This window comes from Synchiropus splendidus, chromosome 14, assembly GCF_027744825.2.
Source record: "Synchiropus splendidus isolate RoL2022-P1 chromosome 14, RoL_Sspl_1.0, whole genome shotgun sequence".
NCBI lineage: Eukaryota > Metazoa > Chordata > Actinopteri > Syngnathiformes > Callionymidae > Synchiropus > Synchiropus splendidus.
Genome location: NC_071347.1, coordinates 5573043 through 5598509, shown reverse-complemented (window position 1 = coordinate 5598509; position 25467 = coordinate 5573043). Strand labels below are relative to the sequence as shown.

The 25467-nt window shown below is 42.4% G+C and overlaps 2 protein-coding genes across 3 annotated transcripts; both read left to right on the top strand.

Annotated features, from left to right (window-relative positions):
• Positions 1-9701: 9701 nt before the first annotated feature.
• On the top strand, positions 9702-17267 carry LOC128770731 (mixed lineage kinase domain-like protein). Its single transcript, XM_053885549.1, has 11 exons — positions 9702-9782; positions 12136-12589; positions 13565-13609; positions 13704-13875; positions 13987-14087; positions 14184-14322; positions 14624-14708; positions 14790-14926; positions 15039-15088; positions 15876-16016; positions 16103-17267. Exons 2-11 carry the CDS (start codon positions 12142-12144, stop codon positions 16174-16176), a joined length of 1392 nt encoding a protein of 463 aa, XP_053741524.1. The 5' UTR covers positions 9702-9782; positions 12136-12141; the 3' UTR covers positions 16177-17267.
• Positions 17268-17505: 238 nt separating this feature from the next.
• rfwd3 (ring finger and WD repeat domain 3) lies at positions 17506-25189 on the top strand. 2 transcript variants are annotated; one of them, XM_053885736.1, is made up of 14 exons: positions 17506-17721; positions 18320-18451; positions 18535-18600; positions 18724-18989; positions 19177-19235; positions 19658-19855; positions 19934-20025; positions 21593-21707; positions 22128-22359; positions 22570-22720; positions 23253-23429; positions 23511-23725; positions 23952-24166; positions 24415-25189. In XM_053885736.1, exons 2-14 carry the CDS (start codon positions 18435-18437, stop codon positions 24556-24558), a joined length of 1947 nt encoding a protein of 648 aa, XP_053741711.1. In that variant the 5' UTR covers positions 17506-17721; positions 18320-18434; the 3' UTR covers positions 24559-25189. The 2 variants fall into 2 exon arrangements, with proteins under 2 accessions (XP_053741711.1, XP_053741710.1); XM_053885735.1 differs by having other exon boundaries at positions 18320-18600.
• The last annotated feature ends 278 nt before the right edge of the window (positions 25190-25467 follow it).

Below are 25467 nucleotides of genomic sequence, written 5' to 3'. Positions count from 1 at the left end.
GATTATTAATTCCTGTTTACAATGTTCAATTTATGGATCAAAGTTTGTCTCACATAAAACTGGACTGTTGACTATTGTCATGACTAACACCAGTGCAGTGGGTAGGGTCAACACACTTCTGGATGTAGACTTTTTATTTGAGAAACTGATACCTGACACTTTTTTTTATTTATACAAGTTCTTTTCATAACATACAATATAATGGTGATATTTTTGACATCATTATGAACTGAATTAATAATAATTTTCAATTAAAAATACAATGACTCCACTGTTAAGCAATATCTCTTATTTACTTTCATGAACATGGTTCCCACTGATATATGATTGTACTTTATATAAATAAAATTTAAATGAGTTTGAGCTGAAATTTACATATGTACGAATCGAAAGTGTTGAATCTGTCACATAAACAAAGTCTCCAAATCTCTAATTGTGAAAATAATACCTCCCTGACTGTTATGTACCCTAAAGTATATTCTTGAAGTTTTTGCTAGCTACCATTGCTGCGCTGACAGACATGAAAGTTGAACTCACTGCTCTCCGTCTCGTCTCATGTTGGACCAGCAAACTGCTGCAACAGGAGGAGTGTGTGCTGTTTGTTGTTGGTGAACATTGTTGCACTTTCATTCCTGAAAATGATGCTGATGGAGGTGCAAGGAATCAAAAATGCCGTGATGGGCATGGTCTTTGATCCCTTCTTAACGAAAAATCTCCACCTGTCTTGATCGATTGATTGATTTCCTTAATTCTTCAGGAAAAGACATCAGAATCAAAATCAAATTCAGAATCAGAATCATATTTATTGCTATGGTCAGTGGGGATCCCACCAACTAGAAAGGTGCTTTGGAATAAAGTGCTGTCAAATAAAATAAAATAAAATAAAATAAAATAAAATAAAATAACAACAAGGGCTGCTCATGAATTCAACAGTCTGACGGCCGAGGGGAAGAAGCTGTTCCTGTGACGGGAGGTCCTGGTCTGGATTGGCCGTAGCCTCCTGCCAGAGGGAAGAGGGACAAACAGTCCATGTCAAGGATGAGAAGGGTCGGCTCTGATCCGACCTGCACATCTCTGGGTCCTAGAGGCATACAGGTCCCGAAGAGGTGGCAGGCTGCAACCGATCACCTTCTCAGTGGAGTGGACGATGTGCTGTCATGCATGTCACATCCAAATAAATAAACGCATGCACGTAACTTCCAGGGCTCCATAATTTCATGTAGTTTCACAAGGTTTTGGTTTGATTACGTGTAAGTAGATTAAATATGGTGGTTGATCACAAATGAGTAATGAATCAGTTCTATTGAATGGGCCCCAGGGCCATTTGTCCTGGAAAAGGTGGGCCCCGAGATCAAAAAGGTTAAGAACCCCTGCCCTAATACATTTGTATGGTTCTTGTTGTAACTTGCCTCCAGGAAAGAACGCTAACTTGAGGGCTTGTATTGTATTTGTTCTTGTTTTTTTCGCTGCAACTGCAGTCTTCCATGCTTGACTCACTGAACTCCTAGGACCAACTCCCCGACCTGACGGATCTGATCCTGGTGCAGTCTCAACGGTCTGCAACATGCAGTTCCACTCTCCATGATATGGAGCCACATCTCTCAGGTAGGGATGCACCGATTCATACAGTTTGACTTCCCATCTCACATCTGATATGTGAATTTTGCTGTCTGTCAATACCGATAGTCCTCCGACCCAACGATGAATACGATGATGAACATATTTTGTTAACAAGCCTTTTTTTCATTACCAATAACATCACAATGACGAGCCCCACATGGGTCCCTGTTGACTACACGCGACAGTTTTCGTTGACAAATGTGAATAATGATACTTTAATTATGATCATATTAATCATGTATATATGTGTATAAAAGGGTCAACAAATGGAAAAAAAAGAAAACAAACTCAACAGTTGAGCTACATTACAACATTGGCCAACGTTCAACCTGCTGTGCGCCATCATGTGGTCAATAATCAAAATGCATTGTTACGGCCATTCTATTAGATGATACTGTCCTTCCCTGGTCCCTCTTGGGCAAATTGTGATCGTTGTTGTATATGGGCAAAATGATGTGTTGAAACACATGTGACTGACGTAGGATATAGTCTGCAGTCAAACTTAGTAGATATTCTGTTCATTTAAAGACACACAACACTGCGTTTGAGAAGCGAAAACATCCGACAAGTATTGGTTCACATGCTGTGAGGCCTCGCTTGACCGCCTCGCACACTTGCTTTCTTGTACGTGAATGACGACCATCAATTTATTTACATGTGAGCAGGAAGTACATGGCCAAAACAAAATCACCATAAAAGCTGGTCATAACAAAATGAGTTAGATACAGCTTCACTTAGACATCCTGCAAAATGCTGATACAGACATCATGGAGATCATCAAAAGCATCTGTCAGCTCCTTTTCCAGCGTGTCAAGCTCTTTTTCGTACCATGCAGGATCATACACTGCTCTGGCCATCTTTGCTGTTGGTGTGGTTAATTTCTGGAGAAATTTCTCCCCTGCGTCCACAAGATCAGAACATTTCTTTATAGCCTTCAGATACCCCTGCGAGTGCTTGGTCTGTTGTTCAGACGAGCTTTACGTCTCTTCAACTTATTCTCAAAGTCTTCACGTGTGCGCCTAAATCGTGTGTTGCCGCGGTATACCTTGATGGTCTTATACAAGAAGGTTCCGCCAGCTGTAACCGCCTAAATACAAAGAACAGAAAAAATAAATATCAGCCATTTATATAGGACTGTTATATTGTGTGTGTTCAATGTAATAAACGTCTGGAGGAAATCTGCGTCTAGTTAATATGTAGCTATGGACAAGCTTTGTAACTGTGATGCATAAGATTCCTTGTGTTATTTATTATTTAAAACATATTTTAGTGTTTTAAATAGAGGTATAGAAATGATGTGGTGCCAATTAAATTAATAAAAAACCCCAAAAAGCTCTGACCGACCAGGCCTTTGTTAAATCATAACACATATTGAATGACCGTCATTACCATAATTGTTCCAAACTGATCTTGGAGTTCCTGTGTGGGGGAAAAACAATACATCAGAATCATTGTTGAAGTTTACAAAATAAAATATTAAAAAGAGACATGCAAATCAATTTTGTCTGGTCATGTTTGTCAAGCACAAATCCTTTTTTTCTAACCAAATGTCAAAAGCTATAATGATGTTTTTGCTTTCACGTCATGACATTGTTCACAGCCATGACACACGTTTACATGATGAAAATTGTTTTCTTTATCCTGATTAGCTTTTATTTTGCTTTCATCTTCGAGGAGATTCAGACTGTGGATTCTGTCTTGGGTGGCCAGAGTTCGATGCAGCTCCTACTGTGCAGCCTCACATCAGGAGGTGCATGTAAAATAGTTGGTTTGTGACCCACAACGAAGCCACCCACATGACGTGTCAACAAAGTCGTCATCAGCAGCACAACCTATTTAGCACCATCTGCTCGACCATGTATTCACTTCTTAGCACTGTGAGTCATTGTCAGATATGGGTAACAGGGTGAGGGTTTTGAGGCTGATGTTAATCACAACAGATATGGACGAGTCTGTGGAGTTGTGCTGCACATGTAGTTTCCAGCATCTAGCGCAGCGTCGCCTGAGGCGAGAAGCTTTGAGTGTAGTGCAGTAGTCTAGCAAATCTGAGTGAAGCTGTGAGGTACATTTGAAATATTATTCACTGCAGGTGATGAAAGAAAACAATTACAAGTTACATACTCACTCACAGTGGGGTTGTTTGAGGTATGTAGACTGGTCTTCTTTCTGGCGCTGCTCTTTGTTGAAATGACAGTGACACTCCAATGACCAGCTTATAGACAGTAAATCAGGGATGGTCCTAGGCAGGTGTGGCACCTTTTGTGGGGCAGCATCATGAGCATGCTGTAAAACAATATTTGTCGCCGTATGCACGTAAAGATTTTCACCTTTGGGTCCAAGGAGGATTTGACCCACTTTACGGTTTGATAAGATAAAGATTCAGAAAGTGCAAATGAACATTATGGACATAAATGTGAAGTCAAGATGTCACGCTACAACTTTTAACCATCAGATCATGTTTCGTACTCCTCATTGCTGATGTAGAACTGTTGTCAAGGTTGACTCATCGTCAGTTAACTTGGATGAATCTGAGGAAGTGACAGAAAAATCTAGTAACTGATCTTTTAAGTCTTGCAGTGTTGGTAATCAAGTACATAAAATAATACAACACTGCAAGCATTTAATTTAAGGCAGATTTCTTCCTCCTCTGAGGATATACACTCACTAAACAGGAAAGTAGGTAACTGGTGCCCTTTCGAATGATAAGTTACAAAAAAATAAGCTAATATTTAATGTTTTCAGTATTTGCATATGAGTTATTTACGGCTCTTAGGTCAGCTGAAGTATTAAGCAATATCCATGGAACCTGTGTATTTTGTTGCGACGGGAATAAAACAGTGACGGATAGTGGAGGACATTATGGTCTCACGACACTCCAATTGAAAGGCCAATGCTTCAACATGGTCGTCTTCACCGTCAGCATAGGACACAAAACTTCACTTTCCCAACGTCAATATATTACGCCATAGGAGTAAGGATGGGTTGTGCATGGGTCGGTGAGAGATTTGCTGAGTTTCTCTCTGCAAAAACAAATCATTAACCTCTGAAGAAAGAGTTCAAGAGAGATTTTGGGTGTGACTATTAGCATTTTCCCCCACAACACGTTGCTATGGCTGGCGATACGTCAGCCATAGCAATAGGACTGGAACAGAGACTCAATGAAATACACAAACATCAAGATGCTGTTCTTCAACAGCTAACAATGTTCTGTTTGGAAGGGTGGCAAAACAGGATGAATATTCCAATCCTTGTTTCCATTTTCAGGTGCGCTAACAGTCCAAAGTGGTCTTCTACTTCATGATAGCAGTAGTGACATTGTTATCGACATCTTTTCTAAGCTTTAGGAGGAGGAGGATCAAACCTGATAGAAAACGGTGACACCTGTACATGTAATGTTGAACTGAAGTTCAATGTCTCGGTTCTATGCATCCAGTTAGTCACGCAAGTTGTAAATGTAGGACAAGGACATCATGAAAGAGCCACTGGTGCTATAAAACTCCACCTATCACAGTAAACACTGACAATTCTTTGATTAAGAAAATGAAACTAGCAAGTTCTCTTCTGGGTCAAAAACGACAAGTTCAAGTCAAGATTGGTTGATAGTGTTACATGTTGCCTTCCTTCCAACCATCTGAACTATGTGAAATATTGAATGCTCATTATATTTTTTGTCCCGCAAGTAACTCACTACTCACTGATTTGTGGCTTTTGTGGTGTGAATTGTACCGACCATAGAAGCCCTTCTCAGAGAGCACACCTCCAGGAAGGTTAGGTGAAGCATTCATCTGGAATAGATGAATCTCCTTGTCTGAGGGAAGACAGGAAGTTAACATTTTGAAGACACTCGTGGTTTGGTCCACTTTGAGCTATTTGGGTTCTTTAAGTAAATCAACTGCATGGGCCATCGTGTCTGGCTTCTGAGTGGCACCTGACATCTACCGCAACACCGAAGCTCAAAACTCATGCAACTAAGTTCAGGTCACATCATATAAGCTGTCATTAAATTAACACATTAATTACCACTACTGATGCCTGTAATTATGTACAGTGTGCATTAAAGAGTTAAAACGCTGGTTACAGAAAAATACTATTTCTATCCTGTGAGCTACTGATAAATGACCAGGTCACAATGAGCTACCTTCCATGAAAAGACAAAACATACACTTATTTACACATAAATTGACTATCCTTTAAGTTTTTGTTAGTTATCCCTCTTCTCGGACGTTTCAAACTCAAGCTGATTCTGCCGTCTGTAGAATGTGGGGTCGTGAGATAATCGTAAATATAGTCTGGTACTGACCTCCACAGACCTTAAGGTCTCTGCAGCCATCTCTCAAAGATGGAGCAGAAAAGAATTGGTGTGTATTTGTCTTGCTGTCTTTAGACTGTGCCATCCTCTTGTCTTCCTGGTTTAACCAATAAAGTGTGATTTCACTCAAGTGGGACGCTACAATATGCATTTATGTAAATGCCATGTATTTAAACAGTGGATCTGCTATAACCCGCAGCGCAAGAGATGGGGAGACATACGGAAGCCCTCTTCACTGAATCATATTAGATGTCAATTGCTATTTATAACCCCTTAGGTGGCTCTCTTCCTTTGCCATGGTAACGAAAGTCGCTGTGAGTAAATTGCATTGCTGTTTGACAAGCTTTAAATTGCAATTGATCCGTTGATATACATAGAATGAATGCAGCGCCATCGCATGGCTTAGCTAAACCAACCACTGACCACTTTTTTTTTTTACTTGTCGTCCTTCCCTGCCGACATTTTCCACCTTTACTCCGGCGCAGCGGTGCTTAAGATCATCGTCCGCAGAGTGACATCGCTACATACACACAATGGAAGGAACAGGAACTAGAAGACCCCACTATTTGAAGTGAACTACTGGCTGACAGTTGTTTATAAGCCGATTTGTCATAAAGCCGCTCGTGGTTGGTCAAAATGTACACGTGCACTGAGCCAATTGGGGCGGTGGAGTTCCGCAAAGGAGAGAGAATCGTTGCTGTGCAGGTTTCAGACTACAATGAACGGGAATTGTGCATTCAACAATGACAATATTATTATTGTTGGAATTGCTAAAGACGTTATTCACAGACGGAGGAATACTGAGTGAAGAGAGTGCGGTTGAGTGTGTGTGAGAAAGAGAGAAGTAACAGATGGAGTACAATTGACTGAAGCAAGATACTCAAGGCCTGAGCAGACATGTAACTTGTTCGAGGGTCCAAGTTCAGACGGAGGAGGCTGGAAAGTACCATCTTCTCCGGAGCTGGATGGAGCTGGTCCTGATAAGAGCCACCTGGGTCTGGAGGAGGGGAGCGCGCCTTGTGATAGTTGCCGTGGTTACGAGGGAGCAGGCGACTGGCACTGGCGTCAACAGCTGAGGACCAATCAGATGAGGAAAGAGCCCACATGGAGAACTTCTGTATATAAAGGGGTCAAGACTTCAGGCTCAGTCAGGTGTAGTTGCTGACCCAGAATTCTGCTTGTGTATTAGACTCCTCTGTCAGGGAATACATTTCTTGGATATAACTTGTTGGTTTCTTGGCATTCATTCTCACGAGTGAGCGGAGACACGAAGATACACAGGAGGTGTATTTCCAACACAATACACAGAAACTACACACTACTCATGTGAGGAAATTAAGTGTGTAGTCACTGAAAGAAACCTGTTCCTTCTTCATTTTACCCTAATGCACTTAGGCTCACTGTTCCATGACGAGCAGTCACAGAATACTTTGGCCTCAAGTGAACAAAATTCAGTCTCACAACTGACAGATTGTATCCGCGATCTCATCCTTTCGGTCATTACCCAAAGCTCGTGACCATATATGAGGGTGGGAACGTAGATCGATCGGTAAATCGAGAGCTTCGTCTTGTGACTCAGCTCCCTCTTCACCACGACGGTCCGATACAGTGACCGCATCACTGCTGCCGCTGCACCAACCCGTCTATCAATCTCACGCTCCCCGTTTCCCTCACTCGAGAACAAGACCCCGAGATACTTAAACTCCACCACTTGGGGCAAGAACTCTGGACCAACCTGGAGAGAGCAAACCACCTTATTCCGGTCGAGAAGCATGGCCTCAGACTTGGAGGTGCTGATCCTCATCCCGGCCGCTTCACACTCGGCTGCAAACCGCCCCAGCGCATGCTGAAGGTCCCGGTCCAATGAGGTCAGCAGAACAACATCATCCGCAAATAGCAGAGATGAAATTCTGTGGTTCCCGAACCGGATCCCCTCCAACCCCTGGCGACGCCTCGAAATTCTGTCCATAAAAGTGATGAACAGAACCGGTGACAAAGGGCAGCCCAGTCCCCGCTTCCTGAATGGAAGACGTGACGGCGGGATTGAGAAGACCCTCGAAGTGTCCTTTCTACCGTCCGACAACATCACCAGTCGAGGTCAGCAGTCTTCCCCCCGCACTGTAAACAGTACTGGTGAGGCACTGCTTCCCCCTTCTGAGTCGACGGACGGTTTGCCAGAATTTCTTTGAGGCTGACCAATAGTCCTCCTCCATGGCCTCTCCGAACTCCTCCCAGACCCGAGTTTTTGCCTCCAAGACTGCACGGGAAGCGGCACGCTGCCGGTACACGTCTGCTGCCTCAGGAGTCCCACAGGCCAGCAAGACCCGATAGGACTCCTTCTTCAGCCTGACGGCATCCCTTACTTTCGGTGTCCACCATCGGGTTCGGGGATTGCCGCCACGGCAGGCACCGGAGACCTTGCGACCGCAACTACGTGCAGCCGCACTGACAATGGAGGAGGAGAACATGGCCCACTCAGACTCCATGTCACCTACCTCCCTCGGGATCTGGGAGAAACTCTCCCGAAGGTGGGAGTTAAAGACGCTACTGACAGCGGGTTCTGCCAGGCGTTCCCAGCAGGACCTCACAATACGTTTGGGCCTGCCCGGTCTGACCGGCTTCCTCCCCTGCCCGCGGATCACACTCACCACCAGGTGGTGATCGGTTGACAGCTCTTCCCCTCTTTTCACCCGAGTGTCCGAGACACGTGGCCGAGGGTCAGATGACCCGATCACAAAGTCTATCATAGACCTCCGGCCAAGGGTGTCCTGGTGCCATGAGCACTTATGGACACCCTTGTGCTCAAACATGGTGTTCGTTATGGACAAACTGCGGGTGGCACAGAAACCCAGTAGTAGAACACCGCTCAGGTTCAGATCGGTTTTTAAATGTATCATTGAATAATTATGCATACCTTGTTATAGGGTGTTAATCTATTTATGTCACACTCTCCCCCTTTGGACAAATAAACCTGACGTGTTAAAATATGTTGTGCTTAAACAGCGTGGATTTGGAGAACTGGCATAAAATTATGATGTGGTCTAAAAACACTAACGTGCCCAATGATTTTGCGTGCATTCTAATCAGTCACTGAACTTGCATTCTTGTTTATGTTGGCTGGCCGGTATGTGCTATATAGTCAGCCATTTTTCTTGTGTGAAAATACTTGGCAAAAAAGCTTACTCCTTCCCAATGCGCATGCGTACTGCTTTTTCTTATTTTATTTTATTTTATTTTATTTTATTTTATTTTTGCATGATATACCGATGTTTTGACTGCCTTTTACGGTTTTGTGTCCAGAGGCTTCTAAGAGACAAGCATCCATAGCTGATTTTTATTCGCAAGTTCTGGACCATGCGAGGAAACGACCGACTCCGTCTCCGAGTGGACGAGGCAGTATTGTAGTTGCCCGTAAACGATGTAGTCAAACAGTGCCATCTAGTGTCCAAGATCTGTGGACATCGACGACAGCTCGTAAAATCATGCTATTGACGAAATCTGTGGGCTTTTGACACACATAGGTGACCCTTCTCTACAAACAGTGATATCTGACAGGATGAAGGGCACAAAGGTCACCGCCCTTTGTAAATAAGGTGGCAAGCAAAACTTGAGTAATTACAGACCAAAATCACTGTTACATATAATGAAAAATGTTTGAACAAAGACCAGACCAATACAACAAATCTACTTCATCATTTCTTATGAGTATTCACAGCGCGGCACACTGTACACAGTTACAGTCAGGCATGACGTGTTGCACTTGTGGGAAGGGCCGAGGAAAGGGCGGGGTGGCAGAAGTTTCAGTTCATGTTGACGCGTCCACTTGAAATCGTCAGTTAAACCAAGACGACGGGTGAGTATCTTGTTGTCTTCTGCTGGTGTCATAGTTTAGATTCGTTTTACTTTTCTTTACCCTCGGTCAAGACTGAAAGTAAGTTGTGTGAAGTTTCTGTTAGAAATGAAGCCTCTGTGATAAACTTTTCAATAAATACAATTAGGAATATAATTCCTGAAATATGTGACGTGACACCAAGTGATTTTGTTACGCGTCGCAAAACACCTCTTTCTGCGTTATTAGAAGGATTGCGTGCGTTGAGAGGCGCACGTAGAGGAAGTTGGGGGAAGTTTGGGGATGTCATATGTCACGCGCTCTGCTTGTCAGTGGGAAATGAGTGTTTACTTAATCGCTAAGTGCTGTGTTCCGCACTCATCTGTAGGCAACTTTCCTGATACAGGAAGCACTCGCCGCGGTGTAAGAAGGTCACGGGAGAAGCAGAAGACAGTGAAGCCAGCTTCATAGAAACTAGTAGTTTCTGTGAAGCATTGCTATTGAAGTTGTCCTCAAATGTGTCCCTGGTGGAATCGTTGGGGGCGTCTGGGCCCTTGGATAGTAAAACTAACTGAACTAGCGTTAAGCCAGCGGTCAGTCAAGAATAATAATGTGTTTCTTAATTCACAGTCTGTTTGTCCAATTTTTTTTTTTTTAATTGTGATGGAGGTGGGCCGTGCTGTTCCCAAGTTAATTCTGTAAGGCGCCCTTTAAGTAGAAGGAGATCACTGGTGATTGTAAAGTCCTTGCATAGTTGTACATACTGTCTGAGAAGTTTGCCCGGCCACTTTTTCTAGAGATGCACCAAATATACTCGGCTGAATAGTGCAAAAAATCATTTGGCTTAGGTGGCAAAGAGTCCTGAATAGTGGCTTGTGACGCTATCAATTCTCAATATCAATTCTCACTTAGAATTGACAACATTGTATTGTAGAATGTTTTTTGTATCTTTTAATGCAACAAAGTACCATGGAGGTGAAACAAGCTTGGCGAGACCGCTGATGAAATTCAGCCAACCCACAATTCTCAGAGGCGCCATTATAAGAATCAGGCAACACAATTGAGAATTGAATTGCAGTGTGCAAGGATTTAGAGCAGGGGTCTCAAACTGATAGATAAGTCGATACTTTATTGATCTCCCAGGGAAAAATTCAACAAGCAGCAGTGATAACTAAGTAAAGCTCAAGTATTAACAAGTATTGTGCAATAGTAAAGTAGTATGCAACTGCTCTCCAGGTAGGTCTGGTTTGTTCAGTACGTTCGGTGGCCCAGTCCAGCTTGTCATCTAGCTGAACTCCCAAGTACCTGTAGGTGTCTGGATCAGATTCCTGTACTCCTCCAGTCCATCCTGATGCAGGCCACGATAGCTGTGTTGTCGGCACAATTCAGCACATGGCAGAGATCTGATATATATTGGAAGTCGGACGTGTAGAGGGTGAGGACTGGAGAAAGTACAGTGCCCAGTGGTGCTCCTGTGCTGTTGACCAGCGTCTCACGTACTGGGGTCTGTCCGTCAGGTAGTTGGTGATCCATGCTACCAGGTGTGATTCCTCCCACTTCTCTGTTATTTTGTCCCTGAATCCGTCCAGTGGCTGGATGGTTTTAAAGGCATTGAAGAAGTCCAGGAATAGTAATCCTCACAGCACCAAAGTCCCCACTCCTGGTGAGAGAGAGAGATTGGTGTTGCAGGAAGATGATGGCATCTTCCACTCCCACCTTTTCCTGTTAGGCAAACCGAAGGGGGTCAGTGGCTTAGCAGTCTGCAGCTTCAGATGATGTAGCAGCAGTCTGTCCATGGTCTTCAAGATATGCCATGTCAGTGCCACAGGGATGATGCAGAATGTCTGCCACTGCATGGGAACCTTTCCCTGTTTCAAACTCCGGTTGAAGATTCGCTGAAGGGGGTGTCCCTGCTCCAGTGCTCAGGCCTTCGGGAGTCGTGCCGACACTCCACGGGTGCAGGTTTTTGTTCCAACCAAACAAGGGCACACAGTTTAACCAATCAGGTGTCAGCTGAAACAAGCAGCAGCAGAGTGACACTCACCTGATTACAGTCTTTAGACACCTGACTGGTAAAAAGGTGATTGACTGGAGCTACTGCGCCCTTTTTTCAGGACTGATCTGAGACCCATGATATAGAGCTTTCTGTTTTCATTATTAGCCTGTGGCAAAGCGGACATGTACCATCTTATTTTTTTGTTATACATTTATTTTTGTGAAATATATATATTTTCAATATCGGAAATATTATTGTCTAAAATTGATCGTCTAAAATTTAGACAATTTATGCAAAATGTTTTGTTGGTTAAAGACTCTTTTATATTCCTGACAAGAGTCTCTGCTGGTAAATAAAATGTAATTTTTTTGGCATTCGCAGGCCACCATGGACAAAATAGGGACCATCGTCAAGATCTCATGCCAGATCTACGAGATGGTCCACACGGTGAAGAGCAACAAGAAACGTTGCCTGCGGCTTGGTCAACGAGTGGATGCCCTGAAACAGCTGGTGGAGTCTATCAGCAGGGAGCCGCGTGGAAGTGTCCCACCCACTGTTGAGAACGCTCTTAATGAGTTGGTCAAGATCTTAGAATCAACACACGACTTCATCAAAATGTATTCAGACACTGATTACATACTTCGTTTCATTAAGTGCAAAAGCCATCAGGAGGAGTTTGCGATCTTTAATGACCAGCTCACAGAGAGCTTCCAGATTCTCTCGCTGGGCCTGCAGGCAGAGCAGAGGGGGAGCATGGAGAAGCTCTTTTCACTTGCAGATAGACAACATGAAGATGAGGTGGACCGGAAGCAAGACATCGAAGCAATGAAGAGAGGTGTGATGCTTCCCCTTCTCATAGAGCAGCATGGCAGTAGTCTGCAACTGTAATTCAGGAGAGATCGACTCTTTGTACAACAGGCTTCCTGTATTTAGTAAGTTTGTGGAATGTAGGAATATACACCCTTAAAATGTCTTCCGTTTACTCGTAAGAATTACAACCAAAAACCCACAAATTAAAATAAAAAAGAATTCATTCCCTGACAGAGGAGTCTAATGACCCTAACAGAGGAACTCTGTAGAGCTCTGTAGCGGTGTAGAGTGACAAAGACTATCTCTGGCCCTGACCCTCTTGTCACACATTTCAGTTCATCTTGGAGTGTGGTCACCGCTGACTGGTCCTGGTCTCTTGGGGTTCCGGTTACCATGGTGCCAGATTCCTGATCCTATGTCGATTCCCCTTGGTTTGGATCGACGTAGATGAATCCTCTTATTGTTGCCCATTTTCTGGCCTTTTTTTTGGGTGGGAGGCTGTGTGCAGAAGTTCGAGTCCTCTCCTCTGATTGGCTTGCTTCGGCTGGTGGACTGGCTCATCCCATCTCTGCCTGGCTGCATAATTCATCCGCCTCACCCATGGCTGTCCCAGAGGTTTCTTATCTTCCACATTCCTTCACTTGGGGGAAGGTGGATGTTTTTCCCCACTAGCTCAGGATCAGATCTGGCTGTTTGGACCGGTTCTGGGTTGGATGTCTCCTGGGTTCCTCCTTGGTCCTGGTACCAGGTGGTTCCTGCCTTTCATGACTCACTCTTCCATCCATGCATCTGTCCCACACTATCCTTATCATACACACACCTCTCATACTGGATCAAATTGAGGTCACCTTACCCATTATCTCAGTGTCTGTTGGATTGAATGTTTCATTAGACAAAGCATTATAAAACAGTTTATTCAATAGCAGATACTTGATGAATATGATCCTAAGTAAAATATCACGATTCCCACAGTAACTATGTTGTCAATTTCTACCGACAGATCTCAATGAGCTTTTGAAGGAAGCACGTATTGCCAAAGACATGTGTGAGTATATGTGCATTAACATGGATCCATTCTCAGTGGAGACAGGATCTGCTTTGCATTCAACGTTTTGTGCTCATCAATATTTTTTTTACAGTGGAAATCAACACAATTACCAGGGAAAACATTACATTTATCAAACCAAAGGAACTGATCTATGATCAACCCAAAACGCCATTTGAGAAGACAGAGACTTCTGAATTTTACAAAGGAGAATTCAACAAGTTCCCAGTGGCCATCAAGACATACCTGAAAACTGCGAGCCTCAGGTCAGTTCTGCAGCTTAATCTAGACTGAAAAAAACAAGCAACCATGTAATCTAATATAATCTAGGAGTTATCAGACCCACAATGAAGTGCTGATCACTTGTGTCACATCAGGGATGTGAAGCAGTCTTTCAAGAGAGATGTTGAGACCATGAGGAAGTTCGAGTCTCCCCACATCCTGAGAACGTTCGGAATCTGCATTGACCAAAAGGACAGTGAGTTACACAGAACATGATTCACTTGATGGCAATAAAAATAACTTGTGGATTGAGTTGGGTTTTTTTCACTATTAATGTGGAGTTCTTTTCCAGATGCCAGTCCAGTGTACAGCATTGTCATGGAGTACTGTGAGATGGGCAGTCTCAGAGAGGTTCTGGACCGGAAAGAACTTGTGCTGATCCTAATGAACCAGGCTCAGATGTGTCTGGGCGCCGCACATGGACTCTACAGGTTCATTTTCACTCTTTTTGGATTTGGGGATTTAGGTTTAGTTCCGTTTTTTTCACTGTTTGATGAGAAGTCTGAGAATGACGATGAGAACCGTCAGTCCAGTTATCGCTGTCCAAATTTTGCAGTTTAAAAATGTATATTTTTCAGCTATATTTTTCATTTAACTGGCCATCAGAAAACAAATTTGAACTGAACTGAAACTGAAAAGCATTCTGCTGAAGATAGACAGCAGTTACAGTCTCTTACCGACCACAGTCAAAGTAAGAAGTAAAGCTTCTAACTAAATATGATTCTGACTCAGGTTGCATCAGACAGAGGCCAAGCCGAGGGTTCACGGTTGCCTCACCAGCAGCTCGTTCATGGTGGCCAAAGGCCTCATAGTAAAGGTACTTGTTTTGATGACTTCATTTCTTCTGAAGAAAAACTAGGGATATAGAAGTGCACTCATATATTTGCTTCCTTGACAGTTGTGTGATTTTGAACTATCGCAAACTGAGTCGTCATTGCTGAGAAATCCACAATCCAATCGGAAGAAGTCAATCGGCCATTGTGCACCTGAGCTGTTCACAAGTGCCAACATCCCCTACAAGAGTGAGATTTACAGGTCAGCTGAGAATGAACCACTTACAGTGGGACGCTGGACTTCACCCTATCAAAATAAAGTGAAAACAAACTGCCACTTCTTTACTTGAATTTCACTGTTTAATGTTTTTCAGTTTTGGAGTTGTCCTCTGGGAGATAATAACTCGAAAGACACCCTGGGAAGGTTTGTAAACCATTATGTAAACCATTATTTTAAAGTTAATTTCACAGGACTTGGAGGATGCTGTTTTGTTGGGTCCCCTTCAAGCACTTTCATGAGTGTAATAATTGGTTAATAATATTTAAGAAAGAAAATTGATTATCGTATTTACTATACTTTTGTCCTATCTATATCTTGTCTTATATTTCACACTGACCATCGTGACCTATGAGTGCATATTACCTCCTGCCACAAGAGGACACTCTGGGCTTGTTTCCTGCTTTTTACTTGACTTGTGACTTGATTTTCATTCCTCCTGTTCATCCGTCCTTATGCTCTTTAGAATACAGTGTACCTGAATAGCTGTTAATATCTTACATTTATACTCCTGACCTCTTCAGGTTGTTGCTGTGTCGCTGAGTATCCATTCATATTCATTACCTTAGCGTACCGCACACCAATTCAGTGTGTTGTTTTTAATTCCTGTGTTATTATATTGGTTCTTGGTCCCATACTAGCTCCCCAAAAGTGCAACAGAGAGGCTAGTGCAATTATATTTGTTTTTCTTTTCTTCTTTTTGACTGGTGTGACTCAAACTAAAAAAATGGTATGTGCAGCTAACACCATAAAAAACACTAAAAACACATAAAAATAAACATTGTTCTGGAAAATTTTAAATTGACCCATGACAAATACCAAAAATGTGAAATTAAACTTGCTGAGAATGTTCATCTCCCTGTTGTGCCATTACACTTGTTACAACAACAGTGCTTCTGGTAGGTTTTTAATCATCAGCTAAATTTTCTTTCAGGTATGTCCAAGGTAGAAATTATGAAAAATGTTCATGACAAACAAGAGCGGGAGGAGATCACTGGTGACTGCCCTCAAGATCTCAGACAGATAATCGATGACTGTCGGGCATTCAAGAGCTCAGAGAGACCTTCTGCAAGGGGTAATGGAAACTTTTACTTGTGGTATCACTAAAATACCAAGACAAATCATATTTCCTGAACTAGTCTGTAATGTTATCTTCTTCAGTGGTTCTGGACCGACTGCTCAAAGTGGTGATGATGCTGGAAAAAGAGACGTTTTCGACTGCCCCACCAGTTTGAAATGCAAAAAGTGTTGATGGTTTTCCATGCAGTAAAAACAGGTTCTTTTGGTAGAAGATGAGTGGGGTCGGACTGAGGACGCAGATTATTAGTTGGTAAATTGTACTAAATACAGACATCTGGACAGTGCGCTGACAGCTGCTGCTGGACAGAGGACTGTCTCTTCTTTTCACTCAAGGTGTGGCCTGAGAGGCGAGGGCTTGATGTAACTACTGACATGAGTTGCCATTCATCATTTTATCCATACTTAACATTACCATGGTTCAATATCTATACCTATTTACATTTTTAATCACTTACATTGTGGTAATGTTTATATCAACTATTATCATTGACTGTCACTTATAGGACATTTATTTGAGTATTATACTATGTATTACGTTTTTAACCAAGAAAAATAAGGTTTGTGCTTTATGCGGTTTGCCGTAGTAGTGAAAGTCCTCAAGTGTGTCTGGATTCTGTGGGTTTATCTCTCACAGCAGGTCTGCTAATTAACACACAGAGATCACAGGGGACGCAAGCGGCCGGCACCCTTTCAAGAACTGAACCCCCACCAATTCTCAACAGTCATTTGACGCCTTTCAGAACTAGTGTGAGTGGCCTTCTGAGTTGTTTAAAATGAGTATTCAGGCATGATACCTGGCAGCTCAAAGCAAGGTGTTATTTCCACCGGGAAACAACAAAGATATATTTGCTTTTCCTGGATTAAAGCAGTATTTCTTCTCCAAAGCATTAGCCACACGTGAAAGTGGACGGAACAGAAAACATTCATTCAGTGGTCTCTTTTTATACATGTACTGTACAATCTAATGCAGATATCAGTTCCATAATGTTATATTTTTATTCTGACTGTATTCATTATATTATATAGCACATTTGGAGTCATTTTAATGCACTTATCATTGTTAGATGCTATTCACATCACTTATATCACAAATTATATCGCAGACTTTCCCATGAAGTTTTCAGTCATCTCTGCTTTGACATTCAGTTGCATATTGATCTGATAATTATCTTCTCTGTTCCTTTCCTACTCTGTTCACTGCCTACTATCCTTTGTTAAAATAAATTTAATAAAAACATTTAATCAGTTGCCATTCAATTTGTTGTGGTGTTATAGTCAATTTGTTGCAAATTGTCGCAAAAACTACAGAACAACACGATTAATGAAATGATAATGTATAATAATTATATATAATATTCACAGCGATAAATGAAGTTCTGTATATTTTTGGAACAGTCCGTGAGGAAAGCGCGCACATGCAATAGCGTTTCATCTTCCATACCAGCTGGTGGCGGTAGTGCGCATCATACCGGGTGCCAGAAAAGAAGAAGGTAAATAACGTGAAGAAGAGTGGGGCGGGAAACGTGCATATCTGCACCGGGAGATTCGAGAGTAGCTGTAGAAACCCCGTGTCTCAATTGATGTGAAGATTCACACCGTGGCAAAAGGAGTACGTGATTTATTTCGTCGTGTCATGAGGCTTCCAGTCCTCTGCTTTCAGAGAGTCATCGGCTGATGCCTCGAATGATCTCCCCTTGCAGGCAAGTCGTGGTGCTTTTAATCATGACCTCCTTTTGAAGAGGAACACATTGCTGGTCGTAGTTTGTTCGTTGTGTCAAAAATATGAGTGGCTATTACCGGATTATCTTTAGTTATCGTTACGATATCCCTCTACCACGTACATGCTAGCGTTAGCTTCCGCAGGTCGTATGGTTATGACACGTACGATCAATTGAAATATACATAAAATATAGGAGTAACTTCCCTCCATTGTATGACAGATGCATCTGACTGAAACTGAATTGGTCAAGTTTACATCGAGGAAAGTGGGGGTTCACCTCAAGGCCGGAAAATCCTCGGTCTGTTGTGAGCCGGGCAGTAGCCTGGTTTTGTGTCTGATGAATCGTGATACATGTCTACACCAACGCCCAAATATTAGTTATGCTATTAAATCCTACTCACTCTTAGTAGTACATCCTCGAAGTCTTCGGTTGCATTTTTGGAATATGCCATAGAGGCATGCATATACAGATTGACACGTACCTGTTTTTTGTGTTTGACTGCATTCAGTTTTAACTATAATTATGAAGTGGCAAATCCTTTACCATAATTTTCCACTGCTGTCATTTCCTTCAACAGATGGAGGCCATGGAGATCGACTCACCCGACGGGGTGCAAGAGGGTGGTGGGGGTTTCCCTGAGCCTCAATCTGCAGCAGAAGTTCAGCATGCAGCTGTCCCTGTTGTGATCTCAGATGGCAGCAGCACAGAGGTAGAGGAGGATGAAGAGGACAGTCGTGGTGCTCAAGCTGGAACTCATGTACAGTCCCGCCTTCCTGCCACTTGGGCCTTTAGTCAAAGAGCAATCGGAGGGAGCAATGCCACCTCGCAGCCAGCGGCACCGATACGTAGGAGAGTCAGGTAACAAACATTCATTATTTAATAAAAGAAGACAAAATAATAATAAAATAAAACTAGCTTCAGTTTTTCAATAGATGTTTACGAGAATATCCATCTCATAGTTTGTTTTTTATTTAACTGAAGACAGGGCCTTAGGGTACACTACCCCAGCCAAACAGCAGCACCCTCAAGAGGTTTCCCTGACTTCCTCCTGCGAGCGCCAGCTGCCAGCGTCGCCCAACCCGAGTCAGGGAGCACCACAGAGGTCAGTGACTCTGACGACTCGGAGCAGGAACAGGCAAGAGGTACAGATGTCGCTGATGGGGAATCTGCTCAACCTGCTGCGTTGGCCAACCCATCACTCAGTACCACCAGTGACGTTCCTCAAGCACAGGAAACTATTACATACGGTGAGACCCACCTACTTACATTTTCCCCAACTGTTTACTGTAGTTGAGTGTGCTTATTACACTTCTAATTGGCACACTGCATACACTATTATCATTATTACTGATTTACAGAAGGGATCTGATTTATTTGGTTGTTGGATATAAATAGTTTGTTCACCTCCACGTTATTGTCTCAATTTATGTTCAGAATCCACTTCAGCTGCTGTCGAAGGTCAAACAGAAGTACAAGAGGTTGCGTCTGACAAGGTAAAGCATCTTATATGACCAAGAGTTCCTCTCATAGTGCTGACTATCACTGACGACTAGGTCTGTACTTCCCATTTGCACTATTATTACGCTCCCTGACGGTTGTGAAAACACACATGTCCAACTCTTGAGTTGCACATTGATATGAGTTCATGTCATAAGTGCACCAGAATATTCATTCGTTGAATGCTTGAATCATATATTAGTTTATATATTTATTTACTGCAACACTTGGACGAGGAATCAAAATATACTATAAATCATAAATGTATTGTACCCTATACATTTGCTCAATTTTTTGTTTTTATTGTGGCTAAATGATCAGGAATAGGTTTGTGACCATCTAACTCAGATATTGAGTAATGTGGCCTGGTGCCATGAGACATGTTTTATGTCATACTTGTGTTTCTCTCCACTTTCAGTCAGTCCCTGGACCCTCATCATCAGTGGTAGCTTCGCAGAGAGAGGAAGGGGAGGGCGAAGTCTGCAGCATCTGCTTCGAAGTATGGACAAGTGCTGGGGAACACCGTTTATCTGCTCTGCGATGTGGACACCTTTTTGGCCACACCTGTATCCAGCGTTGGCTAAAAGCTCAGGGCTCATCGGCAAAATGTCCTCAGGTGGGTGATTTCTCTACTGGACTGTAACTAATGGCCCTGTGTCCTAAATTTCTGATGATTTTTTTTTTTTTCCTGCAGTGCAACAAGAAAGCAAAACGATCAGATATCGTGCTCCTGTATGCTCCTAAGCTGAGAGCAGTGGACAACACCGAGCAGGAGAGTCTCAAGAAGTAGGTCATAGCTGATTTGTGAGCCTCTGAAGTTAGGTGTTTATTGATCTTCGATCACTAAAGTGGAGCTAAGATTTGCTCGATCTCAAAGCCTGTTTCTGAGATACTTACTCAGAATATGTTTGCATTCCTCAACTGCTTCTGCTGATGTATTTGCCCAACAGCTAAATATTAAAAGTTGTAATCTTATCTGAATGAAATCATCATCACTCTTTACATTCAAATTCGAGTAAGTTGAGAACTTCATTTAAGACCCTGGTAAGCACTTATACACTGGGTTTATGGTCGAGCCTGAAAGGTACCTTAGCATTTAAGGATGCACTGAATTGATTTGTGCCTCAAGCCAAATAAAATAAAAAATGCTTGGCCTAATACCGAATATCCAATATACAGTAATTTTTAACAATATATTTTTAATATTCCATAAATTGTCAAACACATTTACATTTGTTTGTCAAAGAAAGTTATTTTTTAGATGATTTTGATTTTTTTTGTTTGTTTTATTTTTCAGACTTTGCTTTTCAAACAATAATAATAAAAAATATGTGTATACACTGCCTGGCCTAAAAAAAAAGTCGCCACCTGGATTTAGCTAAGTAAAGCTTAGCTAAGCAAATAGGTCAGTTGGTCAGGTCTAGGTTCAGCAACATTATGTGCTCAAAGAATGAGGTCAGCTGACTACCTGAATATACTGAATGACCAGGTTATTCCATCGAATGATTTATTTCTTCCCTGATGGCACAGGCATATCCCAAGATGACAATGCCAGGATTCATCGGGCTCAAATTGTGAAAGACTGGTTCAGGGAGCATGAGACATCATTTTCACACATGGATTGGCAACCACAGAGTCCAGACCTTCACCCCATTGAGAATCTTTGGGATGTGTTGGAAAAGGCTATGCAACACTGGATGGAAATAAATCTTGTAACATTGCAGAAGCTTATCGATACAATGCCACAGTGAATGCGTGCTAAAGGCGGTCCAACGAAACAATTTCCCATAATAGGCTGATAATGTACAGAATTGTCTGGATAGTTTGTTTAAGCACTCATTGCAAACTCCTATTCTCACTGTCCAACACTTAAAAAAAAAAGCAAACTTCAACACTGTATTCTGACTTTGGATCAGCCGAATATTGCTTTTTTTGCACTATTCGTTTGAATGTATTCGGCCACCGAATGTTCAGTGCATCCCTATTAGCATGGTTTACTTTAAGAGATTTTATTAATATTTGATCCTTGAATAATTGACGTACAAAAACAACCGTCCATAATAGTGAACATGCATTCGTTCAGTCACTCCCTCTTATTTCCATGGGATGGTGGATGCGTGTCTGTCTTATAGCAGATGGTGAACGTGCTGATTTCAAATTAAAGGGTAGTAAACTCCTGGTAATCCACTTGTTTTGCAATGTATTTGGAGACTTGTGGCTAGTGTTGGTAATCATTGCAATTCATTCACACCATACAATATATTTAGATTGACAACGTAGTTGTATGTTGCATTTGCAGTTCTGACAATTATCGACTTGCAGTCAACTCAAATACAGTCATTTTTGTGTGCAGGACACTGGAGCAGGAGCAGTCTCTGCGGCGGAAAGCTGAACTGGAGTCAGCGCAGTATAAACTGAAACTGCAGGTGATTTCAAGCCAATATGGACAAGCACAGCAAGAGTTGGAGGTATGAGTTCATAACAGCAAGTCAAAAAGTTAAAAAATGTGAGTAACAAAAGGAACAAAACAAATTCTGTTTTGAATGTTTGCATTAGAATGAGGGGGGAAATGACAATAAGTGAGAGATCTGTCTTGTTTTGGTGACGTATATAGGGGAGTATTGGAAAAAGGTGTTACATAGACACATTTGTTGCTCAAATATTTTTTTTTTCGGAGGTTGTATATTTTATGTCAATGAAGATTTCTTTCAAGAAAGCCAAACTGTGGTCTGGTGGAGATGCATCAGAAGCCACATTGAATGGGCCTGGATTGTATTTGGCTGGGAACTGAATTCAATCTGCGGCAGAAGCGGGCGGGTTATAGGATACTAGCAACTTTTCTTCGTTTAAATTGAATTTTTCTGGTATTTTCTTCTCTGGTTGTGTAGGTGCTGCGCAGTCTGATAGGCAGCCGCAACTCAGAAGCCTCGCCCTCCTCTTCCTCAGCATCGTCAGGCCTGAGTTTATCTCAGAGGCGGGACGGTGCCAAAGCGGCACAGTACAGCTTCTCGAAGGCGTTGCTGGTGTCTCAGGCAGGAGGCTGCCGAGTACTGTCGTACTGTGAACCACTCAGCTGCCTGCTGGCCTCGCAGCCATCTCCACATTCCACCCTTGTGCCTGGTAGGTGTCCTCCACTTTCTTTTCCATTGCTGTTCATAATAGAAGTTCCCCCTTTTGAAACTTACCATATCTTTGCTCTACCTCTCTCCTTACTTTTTCCCATTCATCCTCTTGTCTTCCTTTCTCCATCTTGACCCCAAACCATTAGTGCTAAATTAGTGTTTTCATTATTATTACCTGACTGTACCCATTTATTTGGCCCACGAGCAGGCTGTGGAGTGAAGAAGGTGAGTGTGGTGAACATGAAGGCCAGTCAGTATGTTCCCATCCACACCAAACAGATCCGAGGCTTGTCCTTCAACAGGCAGAACGATAGTCTGCTCCTCTCTGCAGCTCTGGACAACACCATCAAACTCACTAGGTATGGGACCGAACGTCACACACAAACAGCGTTTCGATGCAATTGCCCGTTCTACTACTAGGGACTGGTTGGCAGGAAGGAAAGGCATTTTATTATTACTGTAATTCTTTGTTCTTGTGTTTGGAAATACACTACAACTGACTCCAGGCAATATTTTTGATACGATTCTGATGTATTGAAGTTGACATTACATAGTGCTATTTACAGTAGTGAATCTATGTCCCAGTTTAAATGTTTTGTTTTTGGTATAAATCTGGTATCTTCATATTTTTATCTTCATGTTTTAAATCACCTTGTTATATTTCCAGTCTCTTGTACACTATGATGGAAGTACTTGTATTTCCTTCCCAAGTACCTCCATCCTTAAACAATGTGTTCAGAACAGTTACTGCAGGAGTTTATTTGAGCTCAGAACCTAGCCATACACAGCCATGTAGGTTAAAGGGATTGAACATGGAAGAGTGTAACACAGACATAATTGAACATTTGGATTGTGTTTCAAATGTTAATTGTTCTCTTAATCATCTCTTAGTCTGCTCACCAACACGGTGGTTCAGACCTACAATACTGGAAAGCCAGTGTGGAGCTGCTGCTGGTGTCTGGACAACACTAACTACATCTACGCTGGTCTTAGCAACGGCTCTGTGCTTGTCTATGACACCAGAGACACCAGCACACATGTGCAAGAGCTGCAACCTCTGCGCTCCAGGTAAACACTTGCAAAGTCTTTTCCATCTCCATGCGTTGAATTTGTTTATTTGTATGTTTGATCCTGACCCTCTGCCTCCAGCTGTCCTGTCGCATCTCTCTGTTACATCCCGAGAGCGGCGTCGAGCTCATTTCCCTGTGGTGGCCTTATTGCGGGCTCCCTGGAAGGAGGTTGTTTCTGGGAACAAGTCAGCGAGAGTGTGTACAGGCCACACATGCTGCCACTGGAGAACTCGGGCTGCACTGACATTCAGGTGGAGGCGGAGAGTCGACACTGTCTAGTCACATACAGACCAGGTGATGCCTAGCAAAACTGACACAAGTTTGCCTTCAATATTTCAGTATTCTCAGATAGACCTAGCGCTTTGCACTAATAAACAGGACGTATCTTTACTCAACCTTGGTCTGTATCTGATCACTTTCAGGCTAATTTTATTCTAAATTTTCTGCATTTGTGGCTCCCCGCTTCCCAATTGGCACAGAAAAAAATGTCCTCTAAACATCTCAAATGTGCATCCTGCAGGTCGTTCCAATCCCTCTCTACGCTGCATACTGATGGCTTTAAATCGTTCGCCGCAACAAGACTCCAGTCAGCTTCCAAGCTGTTCATCTACACCAGTCCAGACGTTTAACGGCGGCTCTTCCTGCACATTGCTAACTAAGAACGCAGTCTTCAAGAGTCCAGATGGAGATAGGATGCTGGTCTGTGCTGGAGATGAGGCATCCAGCTCTACTTTGGTTCGTATTTCCGGTGTGAATGGTCTTCACAGATATATTTTAGTTACTTCATTGATAACATTAGGCTTTTCTTCAAAGCTCAGGCACTTCTGTTCCCATCTGCGTCAATAGATTTCTGCATTGCTATGAGTGATAGAACTCATAATAAAATAGATAAATGTCACTGTCTAGTCAGACAGTTTGAAGTGCACGCATGTCCACACAGAACAGTGTGTTATCCCTGCTAATAAGATCATGTTTGTCTTCAGGTGTGGGATGCCGGTAATGGCGCATTACTTCAGAAGCTTCCGGCTGACCGTCCTGTTCTGGACATCAGTCCCTTCTCGGTGAATGGGGAGCACTTCTTGGCCTCCCTGACGGAAAAAATGCTGAAGCTCTACAAGTGGGAGTGACAGACATTGGGACATTTGGAAGACTGGGGAGAAGCGGAAGTTAAAATGCTGCTATTTGAATTTTTTGTTTAACGCCCTTCTTTCATGATGGTTGTCACATCAACCTCTACTGCCATGAAAGAAATTGAACATTTTCCTGTTATTTAAAATATTAGTCTATCTCAATCCATGTCTGCCATTCTCAGTGCATTTGTATTCGGTATGGGAAACCAAAGCCTTTAACAGAAGCCTTTATTGATGACAAATAACTGAAACTGTGAGATAAATGATCTATGAACATCTTTAGTCCGCGGAAAATGAATATATCATGCACGTCTGCGATTCCCTGGCTTTCAGGATCATTGATCACATGCAATTTCACTGATCATCTTTTTGACACTCCAAGCCCAAACATGATCCCGCACTTTGCAGTAGCACCACTGAGTCTGTCTGAGTCTTGGAAAATGCAAATAGACTTCAACTGTTGGAACAAAAAACAAGCCAAACAGTCACCCTCACCCTTTACAAACACATTTTCATTTCAGAAATTTTCACTTCAGATACCAAATATCAAGTACCAGAAGATATAACTTTTGTAAATGTAAATATGTACATGTTTTTCTAAAATGTCTTTGTATGCCTCAAAGTAAATAAAAATATTTTAAAATCCTGTTGCCTTTCTTAATCATTTAATCATTCCCTATTCTTTTATATGTTGCTATATTTTATAAATGCATCCAGTCATAAGACTTCAGAGAAGTTGTGTTCCTATTTATCTTTTTGATAAGACAAACACGGACAGTATAGATCCCTCAGGGTTTCCTTCTGCTTCTTGTTAAATACGTTCAGTCCCTGATTAAGAGTCATTTAAGGTTGTTTGGATTTGTTTTTTTTTGTTGGGTCTGAACACTCACAGTTAATGCACAATAA

Coding starts and splice junctions, on each gene's coding strand:
- rfwd3 (XM_053885735.1), top strand. CDS start 18,320: ATGGAGGCCATGGAGATCGACTCACCCGACGGGGTGCAAGAGGGTGGT. Junction 21,708..22,127: donor AAGCACAGCAAGAGTTGGAG/GTATGAGTTCAT, acceptor CTGGTTGTGTAG/GTGCTGCGCAGTCTGATAGG. Junction 22,721..23,252: donor AACACCATCAAACTCACTAG/GTATGGGACCGA, acceptor ATCATCTCTTAG/TCTGCTCACCAACACGGTGG.
- LOC128770731 (XM_053885549.1), top strand. CDS start 12,142: ATGGACAAAATAGGGACCATCGTCAAGATCTCATGCCAGATCTACGAG. Junction 14,323..14,623: donor GCCGCACATGGACTCTACAG/GTTCATTTTCAC, acceptor ATTCTGACTCAG/GTTGCATCAGACAGAGGCCA. Junction 14,927..15,038: donor TACAAGAGTGAGATTTACAG/GTCAGCTGAGAA, acceptor AATGTTTTTCAG/TTTTGGAGTTGTCCTCTGGG.